The sequence below is a fragment of the Delphinus delphis genome, chromosome X (assembly GCF_949987515.2).
Source record: "Delphinus delphis chromosome X, mDelDel1.2, whole genome shotgun sequence".
NCBI lineage: Eukaryota > Metazoa > Chordata > Mammalia > Artiodactyla > Delphinidae > Delphinus > Delphinus delphis.
The window spans coordinates 14194253-14216409 of NC_082704.1; the positions used below are offsets into that span (position 1 = coordinate 14194253).

The 22157-nt window shown below is 36.4% G+C and overlaps 1 protein-coding gene and 1 non-coding gene across 5 annotated transcripts in view; both read right to left on the reverse strand.

Moving 5' to 3' along the window:
- PHF6 (PHD finger protein 6) overlaps nt 1-21283 on the reverse strand; it is a 52743-nt gene extending 31460 nt beyond the window's left edge. For 3 of the 4 annotated variants that reach the window (XM_060003133.1, XM_060003132.1, XM_060003131.1), the window contains exons 1-5: nt 21137-21283; nt 17020-17203; nt 16682-16783; nt 3068-3201; nt 2758-2801 (exon numbers count right to left, since the gene is read on the reverse strand). In XM_060003133.1, coding sequence (XP_059859116.1) covers nt 2758-2801; nt 3068-3201; nt 16682-16783; nt 17020-17157 — 418 coding nt within the window. In that variant the 5' untranslated portion in view covers nt 17158-17203; nt 21137-21283. The remainder of the gene's footprint in view (nt 1-2757; nt 2802-3067; nt 3202-16681; nt 16784-17019; nt 17204-21136) is intronic. The other variant, XM_060003134.1, reaches the window with a different exon arrangement.
- On the reverse strand, nt 2520-2626 carry LOC132419104 (U6 spliceosomal RNA). The gene has a single exon (XR_009518114.1). It is a non-coding gene; the product is annotated as a U6 spliceosomal RNA (small nuclear RNA).
- Nucleotides 21284-22157: the final 874 nt, after the last annotated feature.

Consider the following 22157-nt stretch of genomic DNA (forward strand, 5'->3'; position numbering starts at 1 on the left):
CTCCTTCTTGTACCTTCAATCTCTTCTCGTTCATTGGATCCTTTCTTGTAAGCATTAACAACTAATCCCCCCCCCACCAAAAAAAAGGCCAACGAAGTGAAAGAAACCAATCTGAAAAGGCTACATACTGTATGATTCCAACTATATGACATTCTGGAAAAGGCAAAAGTATGGAGATGGTAAAGAGATTCTCAAATTTAATATTTCAAAGCACAGTTCATGTTATATCAAGCTAACATGACAGACTGAATTACATAGTATTTATCGTTTTGAGTATTAGCAAAGTAGGTACTGAGCCACAAATGGCAAAAACGATCAAGAAATCGCCAAAGGTATCAATTCCTCTTTGCTGTATAGATTAGTGCCATACAATTCTCAAAGACAGTCCCTGAAATACAATCCTATAAACCCCCAACATAAATTACAATCATAAAGTAGCATATATGTTTCCCATTAGAATAATGAAATAATTGGAAGTTCTGTTTCTGACAAAGCACTCAACATCTAATAAATTCAAGCTAGATGAATGTGATAAAAGTCAAAATTCAATAAACGGAAACTCTGTCATACTTTTAAACTGTAATATTATCCTTTCAAGTTCTACAAGATGAGTATAAACATACTACATGTGTCAATAATACAGGGAACCCAAATGTGCTACCAAACTATACACTGAACCCAAAATTCAAATCAATCGTATCACAAATTTGAATTGTAGTATTCCTGCCAGCTATATTGAAAGAAAAGTCCTCTTGGGACTTCCCTGGCAGTCCAGTGGTTAAGATTTCACCTTCCAATGCAGGGGATGCAGGTTTGATCCCTGGTCGGGGAACTAAGATCCCACATTCCTCAGGGCCAAAAAACCAAAAGAGAAAACAGAAGCAATATGGTAAAAAATTCAATAAAGACTTTAAAAATGGTCCACATGAAAAAATCTTAAAAAAAACGGAAAGCCCTCCTGAAAAGCATGAATTTAGATCTTCCTCATTAAAAAGTTTCTCAAAGCAAAAAGGTGGTCAAAATTATTTTTATGTAGTCTGCACTGACTTATCTCTACCACTAGATGGTACTATCAGCCTCAGAAACTGAGGAAATAAAAGGGGAGATGACTATATTAATCATTGTTGCCACCCTCAAATATCCTGCCCCAGTATGCTGACACACTTGTATTCGTCAGATTATTAAGTCTCAATCCTTGCCTTTTCATATATGCTCACTACAATTGTGAAGAGAATCAAATAAATCCGCTGTTAAAACCTGAAGCAATGAAAGGTGGGAAAGCTTACTCTTAACCTTTCACGAAAGGTTTTTCAATTCAATTACAGAATTAAGTGAGAAAAAACTGAAGGAAAACACTATAAAGTTTATCAGTTGTACTTTATCACCTCAAAAACATTCTGTTCTTATTATTTGTCCAATATGTTTACCTTAATGACAAGTTTTTGCTAAACACTGAATTTTTAACCAGCACTTCTAAAGTATTTAGACCAATCTGGTCCTGAAGGCGAAACAATACTATTTTGTATTATAAAACCAAGATCTAAGAGATCAAAAAAGGGCCACAAATTTTAATATGCTAACACTGGTAACTAGGTAAGTCTTTATAAAAGCAACAACTTCCTAAAACAACAGGCTCAAACCATTCTTAATTCTAAGCAACACGTTCTCAGAAGCTAACAAAAACTTTAAAGATCTCTAATCTAAATGGAAGGATAGAACAATCTCAAATTAAATCTAAGCCTTTTTATATTGCTAGTAAAAGTATCAAAACCATCTGTTTGAAAAGGTTTGAAACAAGTCAGAATTCAATTTGAGAACTTTCCCATACCTTTTAAAGACCAACTACAGCTTGGCTAACTATACATGAACATGACTATCCTGGTTTTGTATAAATTTAAGTGGAAATAAACTATAAAACCATTTTAAAACTTTGTATTTTAAAAGTGATTACCTCTTATGAACATGTCTGTATTAAGAAAAAGAAGTACTACAATGTGAATAAAAATTTAACAGAAAGCCTGTTTATCACAAAATGCACTAGTATCCCCAGTTCACGTTTTCTTTATCTGACAGTAGCAAGGTTTCTAATTATTACCTTTACAATCTACTAACATACTTACCTGAACACAGAAATCTGTAACCACTAGCATCATTTCCCCCTAAAGATAAATACATTCTCAACATACTCTTCATAAGAATTTTGGGGTAAAAGTTTTCTTAAAAATTCAGATCTTTTTCACTATGTACGTTAGTTTATTTGAATGCTTCTCTCTCTTTTTTCCCCCTCATAATGGTTCATTCATAACTTGAATAATTTTTATAGGGCTTAAACTTAAAAGCGAACAGAACGTGTTCTCTATACTTAAATATCTTAGTTATAAATCTTAATAATAGGAATAAAAAGGGAATTAATTTACAGATATAATAAAACTGCTCTCAAAAGGCTTTGAATCTCTGTAGGAACTGGGTTAAGCATTCTATTTTTTTTAATTGAAGTATAGATGATTTACAATGTTGTGAAAAATATGGAACGCTTCACGAATTTGCGTGTCATCCTTGCACAGGGGCCATGCTAATCTTCTCTGTATCGTTCCAATATTAGTATATGTGCTACTGAAGAAAGCACCCGAATGCTTTTAATTCTTCAAAATGTATTCAATATTGAGATATGTCTTGTGGTAAAAGTCAATACAGTATAATTCACTCATATTTTACTCAAATTTCCTCTTGAAATTGAAAAGTAGCTGAATAACGTACCTTCAGAGTTATGTGCAGTTTTCTTGTGTTTTCGGCAATAAACCCTACAAAAAATGAAGAAATTAAAAGTAAACAAACCAAATTCATTTTTCAAATTAAGAATGAGCAGTACACTTCACCCCATTCACAAGCTGGATTCCAAAAACCTTATCATTAAACTTTCTATGCCATTTCTCTAAGCATTAAATTCCCTACCAAAAACACCCTTTACGATGATGATGAAATGCTTTGAAATGGGAACAAATTTTTACAAAGGCCTAAAGAAAGTATGACTGTTTTAAAAAAACTAAAAGAGAAGTTAAATAATTACATGTAAATTCCTTGTGAAGGTTTCTCTCGTATCTGAGCTTTATCATGCAATGCACAGTGGTAGTGGTATGTCCTGTGACATGTTTTCACATCACAACCAATTGTAGCTCCAGGACAATGGCACAAAGAACACATCTACAGGAAAACAATAAAATAATATTATTAGTGTGTGATTTTGCTATGGCTATGAAATCAGGTTAGAGGCATATCAAATCTCTGTCAAGGAAAACAAATTGGTTACTGAAAAGTTCTGTAACTAATAATGCTACTTTTCTTGTTTTCTCACCTAGAAATAATTCAAATCAAATTCTACTGGGAGTATTTTTTCCCATGTTAAACTATGACAAAATTAATGGAATATTATTAATATCTATTGGTTCATTGTGGTTAAGAGAAAATCTGAAATGTTGCAAATCAGGAATGTAAGCTGTAGACCTTTTCACAATCCAGATCTTCCTGGAAATGAGTAACTGGAGAAAATGGCTCATTCCAGAAAAAATTTTCTTTCACATTTCCACTTATCAATGAGAATTTTTAGAAAAAAACTCACATACTATTTGGGAACCTGGTAAAATCAATTTCAAGTGAGGGAAGGAGAGAAGATAAAAGAATTAGGTAGATTTTCAAATACCTCGAGCCCTAAAAATATTTTGTGATGTCAAATTGATTGTGAAAACATGCTCATCTATTTTAATTTAATCTGTTACTTACCTCTCACATTATGAAGTCGAGGAAGTAGATAAAACAGATTCTTTCAAGATATTTTAATATACCTTACCTTCTGACTTTATTGGATAATTCATACTGTTTAACTAGCTCATGTCTAAATTTAGAAACAAATTCTTTAAGAAAAGTACATAACAATGACTGTTAGTGGTTTTGATTAACATATCATAGTATACGGTACTGAGTGGACTTTTAATCAGGCTGTCTCCTAAGCTATAAATGCCATGCAAAAATAAATTCACAGTAAGGTAAATCTTAAAATCTGTTCATTTGTTTCTTTGTTGTTAGATGCCTCATTTGGAACTGTTCTCCTTCCTCTTGATTAATTTTAACATAAAGAACATCCTAATTTTTGCATTACTTGGCTCCTAAGCAATTTTAGTGTACCAAGAGGCTAATGTAAATTCTAATAAATTGCCTTACATTTCTCTAAGCAAGTCAAACACTCAACCTCTCATTCAAGCTATCATTTAAAAAAGACTCCTATGTAAGTCAGAAACAAACATTCTCAATACAGGTACTTCCCAGAAAACATGATGGCCAGTGCCCATTATTAATGCGAAAGAAATACACCACTTCCTTAAATAAATATAGAAACTTCAAAGCAATACTGTAAAAAGAAACACTGTGCCAAATTATCAAGCAGGGAAAGCTGTTAAATGCTTTTGGGTGGCTTATAAATTCTTGAGGAGGTGGAGCATTTGTACTACAACTTATTTATGAGGTTCTACTATTTTAGTAAATTATACTTCTAATCAAAAAAATCATAGACTTACAGAAATTGTGGAAAACACGAAAGAGCACAACGAAAATTAAAAGATCACTCATACTCACCAAGTGCAGACACCATTACAGTGTTGCTATGCTTACGTGAAAGTATTTTTCTATGTAATTTTGTACATACTGTCACTTGGTTTTTAACTTAATAAATTGAACATTACCATTACTTCATTAAGAACTGTACTGCAAGTAGCTCATTTTGAAATTACATCGAAAATGTGTTTGCATGGGTACATTCTGAAAAAAATTATTGAGTTCAATGAGCAAGCAAAAATAAAAGGAGAGGTACTGTTAAAAATCCTGTAGAGGCTCGGCACTGGCAAACACAGTGAGATGGGCACTCTCAGATACTGCTGGAAATTGGTATACTCTCTGGACAGCAACTTGCCTTATTTATCTTAGAACTTATTAAAAGTTTATACTCTCTGATCCAGTAATTTTCCTTGAATTAATCTAGTCTACAAAATAAATCATACTTAAACGATTTATATGCAATCATTTTCACTGCAAAGTTGGAATAGCCCAAAATGTAAAACCACCTGTGGAAAACAACCACTGAAAAATGTTTAAATAAATTGCGGTACAACCATATGTAGGAATGTTCTTTACTCTTTTCAAAAACATTTTAATGGCATGGGAAAAGGTTTATGTATAACATTAAGTGAAAAAATAAAGCAGGATGCAGAGTTAGGTATGCTAATTATGTTTACAACATATACTCTGAAAATAGGTGGAAGTAAACATAGCAAAATGCTGAGTGACTATCTGTGTGTGATTGGTTTTCTTCTTCATCATTTCGTATATTTTCTGATTTTTCTACAAAGGGGAAATTACAAAAAATTATTTAAAAACCATTGGAAATACTCTAGCAAATGATTTCAATACCCATCTCTCAGTTTACTGAGAATAAGAAGGAAACCAAATGCCCAAAATATATCAAAATGTGTTTTGGCTGGTTATAGATTCAAATCTGCCCAAAGTATAACCAGTTAACTACAGCAACTCAGAACAAATAAAAATTTTTTAAGTGAGAAAAAGCTTATTCTCATTTTTGTCAGTTTATCTCAAGGAAGAAAAGAAAGAGGAAGATATCCCAATAAAAATGTTTTCAGAGAGTGGAAGATTCTTCTCAAGGCTAGGAGTAGGAATTTTTCTTAATTAGAATTCACAGGATCTATTTTATGCAGCATTCATACACAAGCAGGTATTTCTGCTTGTATAAGAAATTCTGGCAAAGTACTAAGAAAATACCAAAAAAGTGTCCATAATAAAACTAAATATAAAATGTATATCTGCTTGCGTACCTATGAATACAGAATGGGAACACTACTGTGTTCAAGACATCACTGCTATATTGCAACACCTGAAATAATTCTTTTTACTTGAACGCCTATGGGACTTAAGATAGAGTATTCATTTTGGCTATTACCATTTTACTTCCTTGTATGACTAATTTATCTTTATAAATGTATAGACTTTATCCATCAAGTGCTTCTAGAACGAGTTTTTTGGAAGACAAACACTGTGACTTACCATGTAGTACTCAATTATCGAGAATGAGAAGGAAACCAAATGCCCAAAATATATCAAAACGTGTTTTGGCTGGTTATAAATTCAAATCTGCCCAAAGTATAACCAGTTAACTACAGAAACTCAGGTTACTCTGTTATTGAAGATTTTAATATCATATGGCATATCTTTTTCTCATTCACGTTTCTAATACCTGCAGACTTGACATAATTATCTTAAAATACATCTAAAAATATTTTAAAAGTCTGATTTGGAAAGGTGAAATTGCGAACAATCCAATTGAAGGGACACAGAATGAGCAGAGAGAATCAAGAAGAGATAAAAAGAAAATTAAAGAAGTTGAGAAAATAGATAGGTGGCTAGTATACTTTTCTTTAAAAAAAAGTATTATGGAAAATAAAACAAAGAGGACTTCTATTGAAAAAAAAGTAGAATAATAGGAAAACGGGCCCCCCCGACACAGCAAGGCACCAGTTGGTTGGACCTGAGTGATGTTATCCTGTATTCCTCTTTACACAAAACATTTATTTGCCCTCCAATCTGTCACAGGCCCTACTGGGCCCTCAGCAGAACGAGTGTCATGCTTGCACTGTAGCCAGGTTGCTCTCCATGTGGGCAAATCAAAGTTAATCTGACAGGAACACATTTCTCAAGGACAGTGGCGGACTTCCTCTTCCCTGAAAAAAGGTCTGTCCCACATATCAAATATTCTGTTGAAGGCCAACTTCCTGTCTTCAATATATATAGGTATAAATGTCAATTCTCAGCTTATCCTGCCTATACCCTGATTTCAAGTTCTTTAAATAGAGGTGAAAATTTCTTTGTTGTTAATGATTTTTCTTTTACTTTTATTCCTCTATTCAGTTTGCTACCTAGTAGACCTAATAAATTTCAATAATCCATTACTTCTTCCAAAATGGGGAGATTAGAAAAAGAGACTCTTATAGATGTTTACATATCATACTATCTTTTTAAAAAATGTTAATAAAAATTATATATATTTAGGATGTATACGTTTTAATATACATATACATAGTGAAATGATTACTAGAGTTGAGCTAATTAACATATCCATCTCTTCATATAATTGCCATTTTTTCAGTGCATGTGGTACAAGCACCAGAAATCCACTCTCAACAAATTTCCACGATACCATAGGGTATTATTAACTACGGTCATCATGCTGTACAGGAGATCTCTAGACTTATTTATCCTACATAACTGCAACTTTGTACCTTTTGACAAACATCTCCCATTTCCCCCACCCCTCCTGCCCCTGGTAACCAGGGTTCTACTGTCTGTGAAGCTTTACTATGTTAAGATTAAGTTGTGCCACACAAGCAGAGTCTCAAGGAGCTGATCCACAGACGAAAGAGGAACTAAGTCACGCATGAGAGGAGACAAACGGAACTGAAAGGACTATGACTTAGCTAAAGTCCCGCTGAAGACAGAGGCTGGGACATACCTGCTCCTCAGTCAACTGAAATAGGCCAGGACTGAAATTCACTTTGCAAAAGGAAGAAGTCTTAAGTTAATAAAAGGAAAAATACTGCTTTCTTAGTTGCTATGGGGGAAGCTCAGGGAAAACTCAACTAAGACCACAGACAGAGACAAGGCAAAACAAATGAGATTGCCAACTTCTAGGACAGGCAGAAAGAGAAGGCTCTTGGGGAAAAGCTCTAAGTCTTAGCTTGCTCAGCTTAACTGCTGTATATCTACTATGCATGTCAGTAACTGACCACCAGTGTATAAATATAAATTCTCACAGCCAAGTACTTACTACTCTCAAGATACCTGCTGCAAGAAAACTGCTACAAATGTACAGAGAATGAAAGAGGTTTCAAAAAAAAAAGTCTGTAGGAAAAAAAAACAAAAGCAAAACAAAGAAAAATCAGAGGGACTTCCCTGGTGGTCCAGTGGTTAAGACTTCGCCTTCCAATGCAGAGGGTGCGGATTCCATCCCCGGTTGGGGAGCTAAGATCCCACATGCCTCGGAGCCAAAAACATAAAACAGAAGCAATATTGTAGCAAATTCAATAGACTTTAAAAATGGTCCAGGTCAAAAAATCTTTTTAAAAAAAGCACTTGGGAGTTGGGAATAGTGTACCTAGGATATTTTCACAGGAGAAACGAGACAAAAATAAAGTGAGAGTAGTTCACCTTACACTGGTGTTTGTTATTCTGTGTTATTTTTAATAACAGAAAACACTACCTCCGGTTAAAACTAGAATGGAGGACAGTGCGGTTGGGGCAAGTTTTCAGAGCTGCCTAAAAAATGCTCCTAACTCCAGGTTCATTACTTTATATAGAGTAATACCTCACATATCCAACACAGTCAGAAAACAGAGTAACCTCTGAATTATCTGGTTAGCAGATGCTGTCCACTTGATTTGTTAAAAACCCCTAAAAAAAAATTACCATTGCCCGGAAAGGTGGAACATGAACTCATAACTGTTTCTGGTTTATCCTACAGCTACAATTAAAAAATATATATATACAGCATTTTGAAGAAGGTCTCAAAAAATACAAACTTAATAAAATATTCTTAATAAGGGTTATATAATAAAATAATTAGGTCTAAGTAGAAAGCTAGAAAGCAAAAATGAAATCTGAAAGCTGTCAAAGTCACTGAAAAGTGATTTGATAGATTAGGACCTTAAATTCCAAGTGCTTCTAAAAAACAGGGCTACTGAAAAGCACTTGTTTTTTACTAAAGTAATAGATAATTCTAAGCAGTTACTGAATAAATAATTTCAGAAGTCTCTTGGAAATCAGAGGGCAAGTAAGCCTGTCAAGCTCTTACTTAACCTAGTCTCCTGACCTAGCTCTCAATATCACATACTCCAACTCCATCCAACTTTATGAATCATCATTATGAGGAATATAAAATTATCTTATCGGAGCTTTTGAAGTTTGTTTTATTCATCTGAAAGATTCAGAGTTTTTCTGAGCTCAGATCTTTTTGTTTAAGCTCTTCTAAGATGTAGGTCTTTGAGGCTGAGGGTACTCTGAAGTGCCACGCTGCTTACTATACTTAATCTGTGAAGAACACCAACTACAATCCATGCTCAAATAAGTAGCAAGACGTCCCCCCAAAACCAGACATAGATTATTTTATACTACTGGTTTGGGTTCTCGTCCATTAGCACAAATAAGCGAGAAGTGATTATATAATGACATAAATTTACAGTATTCTCAATTACAAAGAAGTATCCATATTCAATGAAGGCAAAGGAAAAAAATTTGTCAAGTTTTTAAAAATTAATTTATTCAGTAATAGTCAAAGACCTGATTTTCTTCATCATTAGATCTGAAGTTTCTCTTTGGCCTCACATTCATTCTCCTTAATCACCTCCAAAGTAAAACAAAGTTCATTTTATATAAACGACACGTAAAGTATCTGCGCACATTTAAATTAATCTGCATGCCATGATGAGCTTTCAAAAAATTCACATTTATACGAATACATTCATGACGCATGTACACTTAGTTACACAGATGACAACGAAGCCAGTGAACAAATGTTCAGGAAAAAATTTACCTGTTTTTCCCCCAAAATACTGTAAGGCAAGGATCCTGCAAGCCCAATTCGGCCCATCACCTGTTTTCACAAATAAAGTTTTACTGGCACACAGACATGTTCACTTCTTTGTGTATAGTCTGTGACCGCACTGAAACAATATGGCTAGCAAAGCCTTAAATATTTATTATCTGATCCTTTACACAAAGTGTCCCAACCCCTGTCCTAAGGCAATGGTCCGTAACGGAAAGTGTTCATCAAAAATCACTTGGGAATCTTTTTCAGAAAATACCTATCTGCAACCCACCCACACCCCTTTCTGGTTTAATAGTTGGTTAAGTACCAGTGCTCTAAGGATTTGGTAGCACCATTAATTACCTGGCATCTTCTGCTTCTTTGTATGTAGTAAGCAGTGGTTGCGTTCTATACACTTTGGGTGCTCCATTTTACCCTTACTGAATGCCAAATAAGCCACACACACTCTACTTTAAATAGCACTGGCATTTAATATTCATTTAATACTTGTCAAAAGTACTTCCTCCTCCTTGAAACTCTTCCCCCTTTGAGTTCTACAGCATCATTTTCCCAGTGGAACACACTTCAACTGTCACTTTCTATGAAGTCTTTTGACTTCTCAGGTAAAATTAATTATGGTCCTCTCTCCCAGCTCCCCTGTGGCATTCTTTACATACTTCTAAGGCTAAAGTACATTTATTCATGATTGCATACAAAGTGTCTAGCATTGTGCTTGGTACAAAGTAGGCACCCAATTAAGTATCTGATAAATGGACAGACAGATGATTTCTAGAATCTAGATGGAGGCCTTGACGAATACAATGCCTGAGGAAAACAACAAAAATTTAACACCCTACTGGTAGAGTGAAGGTTGAAGAAACATGAAAACGCCCTTGTTTGAGGCATACACAGCTCTCCACCATCCTGAACAAATAACCAACCTGATTTTTCCCTCTAGATTTCTCTCCTTCCCCTTCAAACTGCTAGAGCTGCAAACAACACTAAAACACTGATTAACCAAAACACAGGAATTTTATGCTTATACTATTACTTCCGTGGTCAATTTACACCTAGCCCATTATTTAAGCTTCACACTATCATCCAATTGAAGCCCTTCCCTCCTTCAAATTCAGCCAACAGTTAATGAGTGCCCACTTACTAGAGTATAACTGAGCACAAATGATACGCCAAGCATCATGCTAAGTGTTTTCCATGCATTTCCCCCACTTAATCCTATGCTGGGCAAAGAAAATACAGTCTGCTCTCCCAGAGTTCACAACACAGTGGAGAAGCATGGCTTGCGCACGTGTAACAAGTACAATGCATATTGTTAAACTCTATGACAGAGGTGAAGGTTGAGTTAGACTCAAAAACAGACAGAAGTTCTGAGAGGCAGCTAGGAGATGAATAACATCTGTACATGCACAGATATGGGGACAAGCAGAGGATACTTGGGAAACCGAGAGGAGAGGGGATGACATTAGGAATGGAAAAAGTGGGTTAAGGTACGACTTCTGAAGGGCAGATATTATTTTGTAGGCAGTAAGGAATAAGTAAAGGTTTGGAGTCAGGAAGTGAGTGATACTAGGTTATAAAAGTAGAGATCAAGTAAATACCAGCAGTATGTTGGAAGGATGGGAAGAGGAAGACTGGATACAGTAAGTAAGGGTCGCAGTAAGAAAGACAAGAGGGCTGAGACATCCCAGAAGTAGAATCGATGTGACTGATGTGGAAGAAGGAAGAACTGAAGGTAAATGATTCAGAAAGAGAATCTGGTTTCAGGGTAGGGAGATGAAAAATACTGGTTGAGTTTAAGATGCCTGCAGGACATCTATGTATAGGAGACAAATATGCTGCCATTATTATACTTCATTCTCCACAATGACTACTGTGTATCACCTGTCTCCTGAAAAATCTTGCTTTACCCCTCCTATCTAAGTTGAAATTCCTGTCTAATGTTTGAAGACCCTGTAATCATCCCACCTTTCTCAATTCTAATCCATTACTGCCAGTCTCAATGACCCATTCTGTTATAGTTAACCTATTTCATGGACTCATCCTTTTTTTTTTTAAACTTACCATCTCTAGGAAGTAGTCTTAACCACCTAAATTGGCAAGATCCCTCCCGCACAGAATAAAAAGGTGTATCTATAAATTGTCATGTATGCAGATTCATGGCATGCCCAATATCTAGATCATGAACTCTCAAAATGAGACACCCTGTTTGGGGTGCCAAGCACTCTACTGGTACTGAGTAAATAAACTAAACACTATGTAAAATTTGTCTTTTTATTTTCAGAGGCTACAAAAAGTATCTTGAGGGCAATAGAGACTTGGCATATTCTTACATAGTATGTATGTAGGATTTTTGTCCCCAAAACAATGCTATTAACAGAATATATTAATAGGAGTCTGATTATGTCCTAAATTCAGTACTATTTCCATCTTTATTAGAAAACTTCTAAGCTCTAATCATTACATTTTTTAAAATGTGATTTTTGGTTAGGTAGCTTAAAAGGCAGTCTAGTATAATCTAGAGAGTAAGAGTTCTGGCTTTGGAGATTAAGAGTTCTGGCTTTGGAGTTAACTGGCCCTGGATTCAAATTCCAGCTCTGCCACTTACTAGCTATATGACCATAGTCAGGTTACTTCTCTGAGCCTCAGTTTCCTAATCTGTAAAGTGAGAATGAATACCTTCCTATCTCACAATATGACTGTAAGGATTAAAAAGGTTCATGTATTTAAAGTACTTAGCCCAGTTCCTAGCACATATTAAGTGTTCAATAAATGTTAGCTATTTCTGCTACTGAAAAAAGCAGGAAAAATGTTCAAAGGACTTCTTAAGACATGTGAGTAAAATTTAGTTTGAAAAAGGGAAAGTTTAGGAATGACCTGAGGATAGTCATCAAGTTTATGAAGGACTTTTCATTTTTAATATAGAAAAAACCAAATATTTCCTTTAATGGAAAGAGGCAGACCTAGAATAAATGACTCTAACTTAAGTGAGATACTTGAGTTATACAGGAGGATGAATTTCGCAACTGTGAAGAGTGTTATATAATACTCGTCCTGTTTCAGGTTGCTTGGGTAGAATCACAATTTCTTGATATATTTAAAATAAGATAGACAAAAAAATCTATGTTACATGGCTTTTAGGTAATCTTGCCTAAGGGGAAGGAAAGTGAACTAAATGGCCTCTCAACTCCTTCTGTTCCTAGAGTCTGTGATATATGTGACATAGGTACCAATTTTAACAGTAACTATCTGATGTGGATACTCTTTTTCTTTTCTTTTCCTTTTTTTTTTTTGGTGGGATCTTAGTTCCCTGACGAGGGATTGAACCCTGGTCCCAGCAGTGAAAGTGCCGAATCCTAACCACTGGACTGCCAGGGAATTCCCCCGATGTAGATACTCTTAATGATCTCACCACCTAGTTTCATCCAGCAAGAGTATGTTCTTCAAATATACTCAAGTGTCTCCTTAAACAAATGAAAACGGCAACGATAACTCATAATCTTACTTGGAAATTTGCATTTCTTGGCTAGATGGCTGGAGAATAAGCGTAGATGGTACAGATGTGGTGTCTCCACATATGAATTCAAGAGGAACTAGAAACCATTCTGGAAAAAAAAATCTGTCTTAATTGCAAAAACAGAGTCTCAAATTATAAAAACCTTAGTAGGCTGGCAAATGTCTCCTGGTCCATCTTGGTGCTTAAAGGTGATGTAAAAGAGATGAATATGTTTGTGTGGAATGGCTTTCCTCCCTGATCCTTCTGGCTGACATGAAAATCTTGGAAAATGGCCTATGGCAGCAAGAACACACTTGCCACCCATACCTCCTGCTCTACTGTGAATTCCCATCCTCTCAAGACTCTGACCCATCTGGCCGCCTATATACTTTCACCTCAAACCCCAGACTCTTCTCTTTATACTTTTCTTTGGGGCAAGTGAGAACCTCTGGAGCCAGCACGAGATACAGACTGGAACCTGTCTTAAAAGCACCCATGGACCAGCACTCCTATTTTTCATTATTTTCAACGGGAATTCATGACCCACTTTTCACCTAAAATCTAGATGAACAGGAGCCAGGGCAGACTCACAGGATAAAATGCCTTAAAAAGTCAATTATGGAAACTGATTATCTAGTTTACACGTAGCTTACCTACTTACATGAAACTCTTCACTTTTTTTCTCCCTTTCTATTTGATTTATGGCCCTTTTATTGCTTATACAAATCTACAAAGGGAAAAGTAAATAAGAAAACCAAAATCTGATATTTTGGTTACTTGATAGTATTTCACGTAAAAATGATGTAATGGAAGGGACAAAACTAAAGGTTAAAAGGTGACTTAAAAATTATTTCAAAATTAAACATACAAATGCTACTCCAGTCCTAGCCCCTATGTAAATTATTTAAATTCTGACATTTTAAGAGAAGGAAAGGGAGCAAAATTATATACCTGGCTCAAAAGTTCTCTCCTTCTGCCACTATTCCGCAATGCTGGATGCCCACAGCCTCAAAATGGCTACAAAACACCTTTCCTAAGGGAATTCCCTGGTGGTCCACTAGCTAAAACTCCATGCTTTCACTGCCAAGGGCGCAGGTTCAATCCCTGGTCGGGGAACTAAGATCCCACGAGTCATGCGGCACAGCCAAAAAAGAAAACAAAAAAGAAAAAACCCACACCTTTCCTAAGGTAACTCTTTATATCTCTTATAGCACTCTTTAGTTATGCAACATCACTGTTTAGTAAGCAGTGATACAGCATTATCCGTTTACTGTTGGTGACTTGTCCTAAGTTATATAATGTGTCAGTGGCAGTTATTTAAAAACAGGCCTCATGAATTCCCAGCCCAGCATCCTTTTCATTAGCCTACAACAATATTAGCAGGATCTTATTATTACTTACGAACAATAACTACAACAGGGGCTACCATTTATCAAGTCTTAACCATGTACCAGGTACCATGCTAAATCCTGTATCGTCTCTTTTTTGATTCTCACAATATCCCTGGAAGGCAAGTACTACCGTTATCTCCTTTTGGCAGGCGAAGAAAACATGGTGTAGAGAAGTAAATCAACTTGCCCAGGGTCACCCAGCTAGTTAGTTACTAAAGCTTGTGGTCTTAACCTCCAATACTGTTCTACTCCCTAGATCAAGGAACAAGCTTAGTTATTTATAACTCACTACACTTGGGCAAAAAAATTAACTCCCTACACCATACCATTAAAAATTAATCAAAACCATTTATAATAGTGAAATCTGTACAAAGTTCTGATGCTTTCTGCACAAACAGGTACAAATAAATTAAATCTCCATTGAATTCAGCAATACTGCCAGATGTATGCTGCTGCTTCATATAAAACTAGGCACTGCATTTGTTAATAACACAGTAACATCAGGGACCAAACCTGCTCCTGTTCTGACTAGAGCAGCCATGTCAAATAACAAAAATGCTAACAAGTCAGGATGTAGATGCATTTTCCAGGAATATTCATAATGCCAAGGAATAAATAATGGGGTGATAAGGGTTACAGTACAACTAGCTTCAAGTAAATAGTATTCTTTCTTTGTACCCAAAGTTGTTTTTAAGGACTAGGAAATAAAAACATAACTGCTCTGGTTCTCAAAACTCAGCAAGCCACAGTAACATGAAGAAATCTAAAACCACCAAATTAAAAAAAAAAAACGCATTTTTAAAAAAATGCAGCATTCTATTGCTATCTACAGTTTTGAGGGTGGGGAATATAAACATTTTCACAGTTAAGGTCTCACTACAACAAAAACTGTCTGACCTCTGAATTCCCATTTGTGCCAATACTGATTCTAGGGTTTGAGACTATTTATCCTTAAAACAAATCTCAAATGTTATCTTTGAACATCTTCGTATTGCTTTTCTCTTTTTTTTTCAACTAATACTAGAAAACTGACTACTTTTCAAAATAGATTATTCCTGACATCAAAATGATAGCCCCCGGGCTTCCCTGGTGGCACAGTGGTTGAGAGTCCGCCTGCCGATGCAGGGGACACGGGTTCGTGCCCCGGTCCGGGAAGATCCCACATGCCGCGGAGCGGCTGGGCCCATGAGCCATGGCCACTGAGCTTGCGTGTCCGGAGCCTGTGCTCCGCAACGGGAGAGGCCACAACTGTGAGAGGCCCACGTACCGCAAAAAAAAAAAAAAAAAAAAAAAAATGATAGCCCCCCCTTTCCCATTAGATTCTTTACGAAATATGAGATTACTTAGTGCCTAGGAACATAGATATATGTTCTGCCAAACCCATCTTTAAAATAATGAAACACTTGATAGTGGAGCTACTGAAGGTACATTTACAGATGTAATTTCAATAAAGAGCTCAGAGGAGAAAAATAACCAAATGAGAAGACACTGTCTCAATGTAAACCATAATGTATTAAATAGCAACAGAGACGACACTGCCTCTCCAAAAGAGCAATACAGTATCTTGCCAAACTGGTTACTTGGTAGTGAAGACAACTGTAGGAACATTACACTTAGCACAGCTTCAGAAAAACTGTAAGATTCACCAAAAGTTATCCAAAGTCAGAAATGCTGTGTTGTATAGCTGAACCATGGTAAAATACGTTGTGCAGCAACTACTAACATTTTCCTGTTGAAAGGGTTCTGTCATCTTCATTTGTAATGATCACAATTACTTTATTAATGGAAAATGAAAACATTTCAGAATTTTAATTATCAAAATATACGTGAATGAAGACTTTAATACATGAAATATTCAAATTAAGCAAACTGCTTGTTTTGTAAGTCAACATGGCCTCCAAGAAGATTTTAATTCTTTTTGAAAAGAAAAAAAATGAATATACATATTGATTCACTCCTTTTTCACTGATTGACAAGTAAGTTAAACCTAGCCTTGCAATTTGCTGATTTGGGGAAAAAAATAAGACTGCAATTTAAAAAATTACACTCAGTTAATAACACGATACACTCTAAAATAAGCAATTTCCTCCTTAATGAGCTTAAAGTAAGTTTTAGTCTCAAGAGGCAGAAATACCAACTTACCAGCTTCGTGCCTCTTTTAATTTCCTTTTGGACATCTTCAATAGAAAATCCACCAAGACTTTCGTTATCAGAGTGTGATGATACCAAAGCAGATGAAAAGAGCTATAAATTACATTTAAAAAAAATTAAGGTTCATATATAAAGAAATTACAGTGAAACAGTGAATAAGATGCTAAATTTAAAAGGAAATATTCAAGTAAAAATGGCATAGCATTAGGGAGAAACCATTTCTTAGAAGTTTAACTGGTTTTGCTGTTTTGTTTTGTTTAGTAATCAGGAATATTCATTATTAAGATTCTCATGGTTTCAGATCTCTTGGTTGCTGCGGGCATACTTACCATGCACTTATGGTGTGCTGCCACCTTCTGGTTTTCAGATATTAGTAACTGTCCACATTCCTTGTCTCTATTTGACTTACAAAAGCCACATTTGCGCTGTCTTGTAGGCCCTTTTTTCTGTTCAACTGAGCTTGACATGATTTTTAAATTGCCTTTAGAATGCCACTTTATGTCTCAAGAAATGCTACAGAGAATAAGAAGGGCAACAAAATGGTTAATTTTGTTTTAAAAATCAGTTTACACAGTAATATAAATTGCTTAATATTTGACCTAGGTCTTAATATATGCATTTAAAAATAGCTATTTAGTATAGACAAATTAATATTCAAACCTCTGTAATTTTAAAAAATGTACAGCATATGCATAAAGATAAGTTAATGAAGTACTGAGAAAAATCAAACTGCTCTCAAATTAAGGGACATGTGAAATAATTAGAACTATTTCTGCATGGATACATAAAACACGAACAGTGTATGATATTAAAGTAGTCATCTGCTGACATAATTAATGAAAAACATTTTTCATGTATAGCTAGCTAGGTGCCCCTTCAAGGAGACAAAGAATTATACATCTAAGAGCAGAGCAAAAACTAATAAGAGAACTACACAATATCCAGGGTGAACAGAATTCTATAACTGCACAACTCCTTAAAGCTCACATATTGATAATCCAACAAATGAGAAATGAATTTACATAACCATGACTTTGGAACACTTATTTTTAAAAGTTGAATTATTTTCAAGTTTAAAAAAACCATGTATACATCTTTATTAGTTTTTGCTATTGTATTCCTTTTGCAAGTAAGGAAAACATTCAGCTTTACACCAGTCTATTCAAAAACGCAGACTTTAGGAACCAATCATTTATAAAAACAACTGTATTACCTGACTGAGAGTTACTCCAAAAATATGCTTATTAAAGTTACAAACTGACAGTCGTGTTCTAAATGTAGTAACTTTCATACCTTAATTAGTAATACTGTATAAAGAAAGGAAAATTTTTCTGAATGAGCCTTAAATTTAGTCAAATTATAACTACAGGTAGTATAGTCAAACAAAAAAAGGGAAGAAAAGCTCTAACATGGAAGGTTTCAGATTTAGATCATCAATCTCAACATGGATTCTTCAGAAGACTATAAACAAATGTAGAATCAGTTATTTGAATTGTGGAGGTTTCCCAAATCAACATAACTAAGCAGTTCAGGACCCAGGTTACCACAACACACATTACAGTCAATAAAATCTCAAATTTTTGTGTTAACATTTACTAAATTCTTTCCATTCCTCCATACATTTGAACATTTTCAAAATATGTTGAAAAAATGGACTCACTAACACTACACTGTTTCTTTCTGAGAAGCACTTGCTCACCAACAAGAACAGGAGCAGTTGGAAGCCAGCAAGGTGGTAGCTGCAAACCATTCAGTGCTTTACAATGTAACAATGCAAATACTTAAAACTGAACACGAAGTCACAAAGAAACAGGTCTTCTCAGCAATTTACATCTAGGTTTTTCTCTTTAATGAAACTTCAAAGGCCCTGACAGTCTCTGCATTGATGGGTTTAACAAACTCTTAAGGCTATTTACAATTTTAAATACTTCACTCTTCCAAATGGCATCGGATACTTTACAACAGTACTGTATTCATAGCACTGGCTATAAACCGTGAAACTGATTGAAAACAGGCAGCAAATACTTTTAGGATTAAAGAAAAAAAAAAGAACATAACAGAGAAACAAAAGAAACAAAAGGGGAAGTGTGTTTGCATTTGCTCAGGCAAATATGTGTTCAGTTGCTTTATCAAGAATGTAGCTGCCAACATCTTTAGAATTAAATATGCAAAACATCAAAATTCATAAATAGCTCCAGAATTTGCTACTTGAGTTCTAAATTAGCTTTCTTTACTACTGTGCAATGAACAGTAAGCACTCTGAAAGCACTGTAATGTATTCAGCATTTCTCCTGGTCATCCTTGGCCAGCTGAAAGGATGGCACATTATGAATCCAATCTATACAGACGTCTTAATGTGTAATTTCTGTACAACCTTAGCAGAAGCTATAAAAACAGCTTAAGACAAAGTAAATTCCTAGATTAGAACATCACTTTTTATTCTTAAAATTAATTCTGAAAATGGTGTCCCCAAAATTCTACCCATATTGAATCCTGCCTCTTTCCATTTATAAACAGGTAAATTTCTCATCCTAATTTTGAGAACCTACTTTTCTAGGTATCAAAGACCCCAAAATCTAAAAGAGAAAAAAAGGTACACTTTATTTTGCATTCAAAAATACTCTAGTGTATTTTTCCTGTAATCAGTTTAAATATAATTTGTAAAGTGAACAGAAACGCACATAAAAGTGCACCAAACCAATTAAAAACTTTCCCCAACGTGCAATGAGTAAATGGATTTTTCCACTAAAATTCAAATAATGCATCTGTGCATATCTTGCTAATTTTTTTTACAGCCTCCTTGTAAAACATGAAGGGGAGAACATCATGGAAACAATGACTCCTAGTAAAAATGTCTTCATCATAAAAATGCAGATTTTTATCTAATGCTGTCACATTTGTGGTCTCTACTTGAGGAGAATAAGGGCATTCCAAGGACCAATATTAAGGGGTTCATAATGATCCATACAGTATATGGCATTTTAATTTTAGTCTAAAAGGTTTTTCAGGGCATGCGGAGATCAAACTTTGATGCTTCCACCCAACAATGAAACCTTTTCCTTAAAAGAAACATAGCATTATGGATAATGTTATAAAGCAGAAATAAAGAGGCAAAGATAACAGCGTGAGAAACATAATTTACATGTCCGAAAAAATATAAAAACCCGATTAGTTAGGCTGAAGCAATCAGTGCACTTCAGATTTTCCAAGATGCTTTAAAGCACCAAGGTGGAAATAACCTGAAACATCAAGGAGAGCATTCAAGAACCAACTCGAGAGCTCATTCAGTGTCTGATATCTGAAAGACCATTTTCACGGAAAAACAAAACAAAACAAAAACTGCAGTTCCGGAAGATCAAACAATTCCACACGCAAGGAAGTTGAAATATACAGATCAAAATATATAAACGATCCAAGAAGCAGTATTTCTGTCAGGAAAGTTACACTGGAGAGAAATAAACGAATAAGAGATGAACCGGAAGGGCACCTGAATTTGGTTGCACGATATTATTACATGCTTCGCACTGCTTTTTGCGGTTATTCAAAAGGAAACTAAAGGAATTTTCCAGTTGTTTCAAACCCAAGGGTAGAGAAAGAATTTGAACTGTATGAATAAGACCTGATATTACGTAGTAAGCCGATAAAAAGAAAAGGTTTTTCGAAATTAAAGGATTTTTCAACTTCCACGCAGAATATCGAAACGAAGAAATTTCAAAAGAATGCCGTGCTGCTCGTCCATATAATAAAGGATGGTACACATAACGTACCGGAGCCTCTCCGTTATTTATTCCTCAATACACACTAGACTCCAAGATCTCCCTCTAATCAAGCGCTAGATAAACTCGCAAAACTATCTTCCAATAAAGCACTTTAGCAGGTTCCTTTCGGTCGTAAAGTCAGGGTCCCCTAATTGTCCTTTTCCAATCCTCCTGGATCCAGGAAAATATCACCCTACCACTTTCTTTAACCCTCCTCCCGCCAGGAGTTCGTCCTCTAATAGTCTTCGTTTCCTATCTCAGTTTCACCCCTAATTCCCCCCACCCCGGAGTTTTTCCTCATTCCGTAAGGTTACCCTTCTTGCCATCCTAACAATTCTTCCTCTCACTCTTCCCAAACTGGGAGTCTCCCTCCTTCCCAAATATGTCCTAAGCGATGGCAAAGGCTAAAAATTCCCGGTATTTTGTCCTCCTTAAATGTTGCGCCCCCTCCCCCGAAGTCTAGGCTTAAGCCTAACCTCTCCCTTGGCTCCTCCGAAGCACTTTTCTCAGCAGCCTCTCTGCCAAGCGCCTTCAATGAGCGGCGCTTCTGGGGTCCCTGACAATAAAGCGAGACCACCAAGAGTCCCCCTTAACAACGGGCAGGGGCGGCGGCCTGGCCACCGCCATCCTCCTTGTCTTCTCCCGCCGGGCAGAGAATGGGGGGCCCCAAGGTACCGTGGGGACTCACCGGCGGGGCCCAGAGGCGAACGGCAGGGGAGAAGCGCCAATGAGGGGAAAGAGAAAGAACTCGGTCTTGGTTCTCCGGCAGCGCCTGGGAGCGGGGTTCTGTCGCCGGAGGTTGTTTCCTTTCATTCGAGAACAGACGGGCTCGCGGAGCGCCCTTACGTCGCCCCCCTCGCACGCAACGACTCACATAGCGTTAATACGTCTCGAGCGCGCCGCGGGCCCTGATTGGCTGCAGCGAGGAGGCAGCTGAAGCCGTAGAGCCACAACGCATGTGCAGAAGCCACCCCCGGTACGGATCGGGGCGGCAGGCCCCGCCTCCTGCTCGCGCGCGTACCTTCTATTCTCCGGTCCGCCGCTCAGCCAAGTGTTTGGGGGCAGGATCCGAGGAGATAGAGAAAGAGATTCAAAGATATCGCTGTGGGTTGGGCGGAGAAGGGGCTGGGTTGGGACTAGAAACCGTTGGCCGGAGGCCCCGGGTAACCAGTTTTCAACAGTGATTCAAGTGGGTAGGCCTTATCCCTTGCACTTGTTCACCGAGGCCTTTTCATATCCATTATTTCATTGTACTCTCGTGGCATCCCTTTGAGGTCCCCCGTTCTCTCGTTTTACTGCCAGGAAAGACTGAGAAGCTCGTAGTGGAGTCAGTCTGCCTGGATTTCAATCTTTGGGCGAATAATTTTTCATCTCCGTGCCTTAAATTTGTGTCTTTAAAATGGGGATAAAAATAGTATCTCACGGGTTTATTGTGAGGAAGAAATGAGATAATGCCAGTAAACCGTGTATTAGCGTCCCTGGCGTATAACAGGCCCTGTATAAATTCTGAGATTTTTCATAATCAGAAAAGATAAGTGATTTTCTTCATATTTCACACAAGTAAACCTGACACCTAAACTGAGCGCTTTCCTCTGATGTATGAAGCCAGATTGTGTGGGTTTGAATCTCAGCTCCCCCACTTCTAGCTCTATGACCTTGAGCACGTTGCATTACCTCTGTCCCTCAGTTTCAGCACATCCAAAATGGAG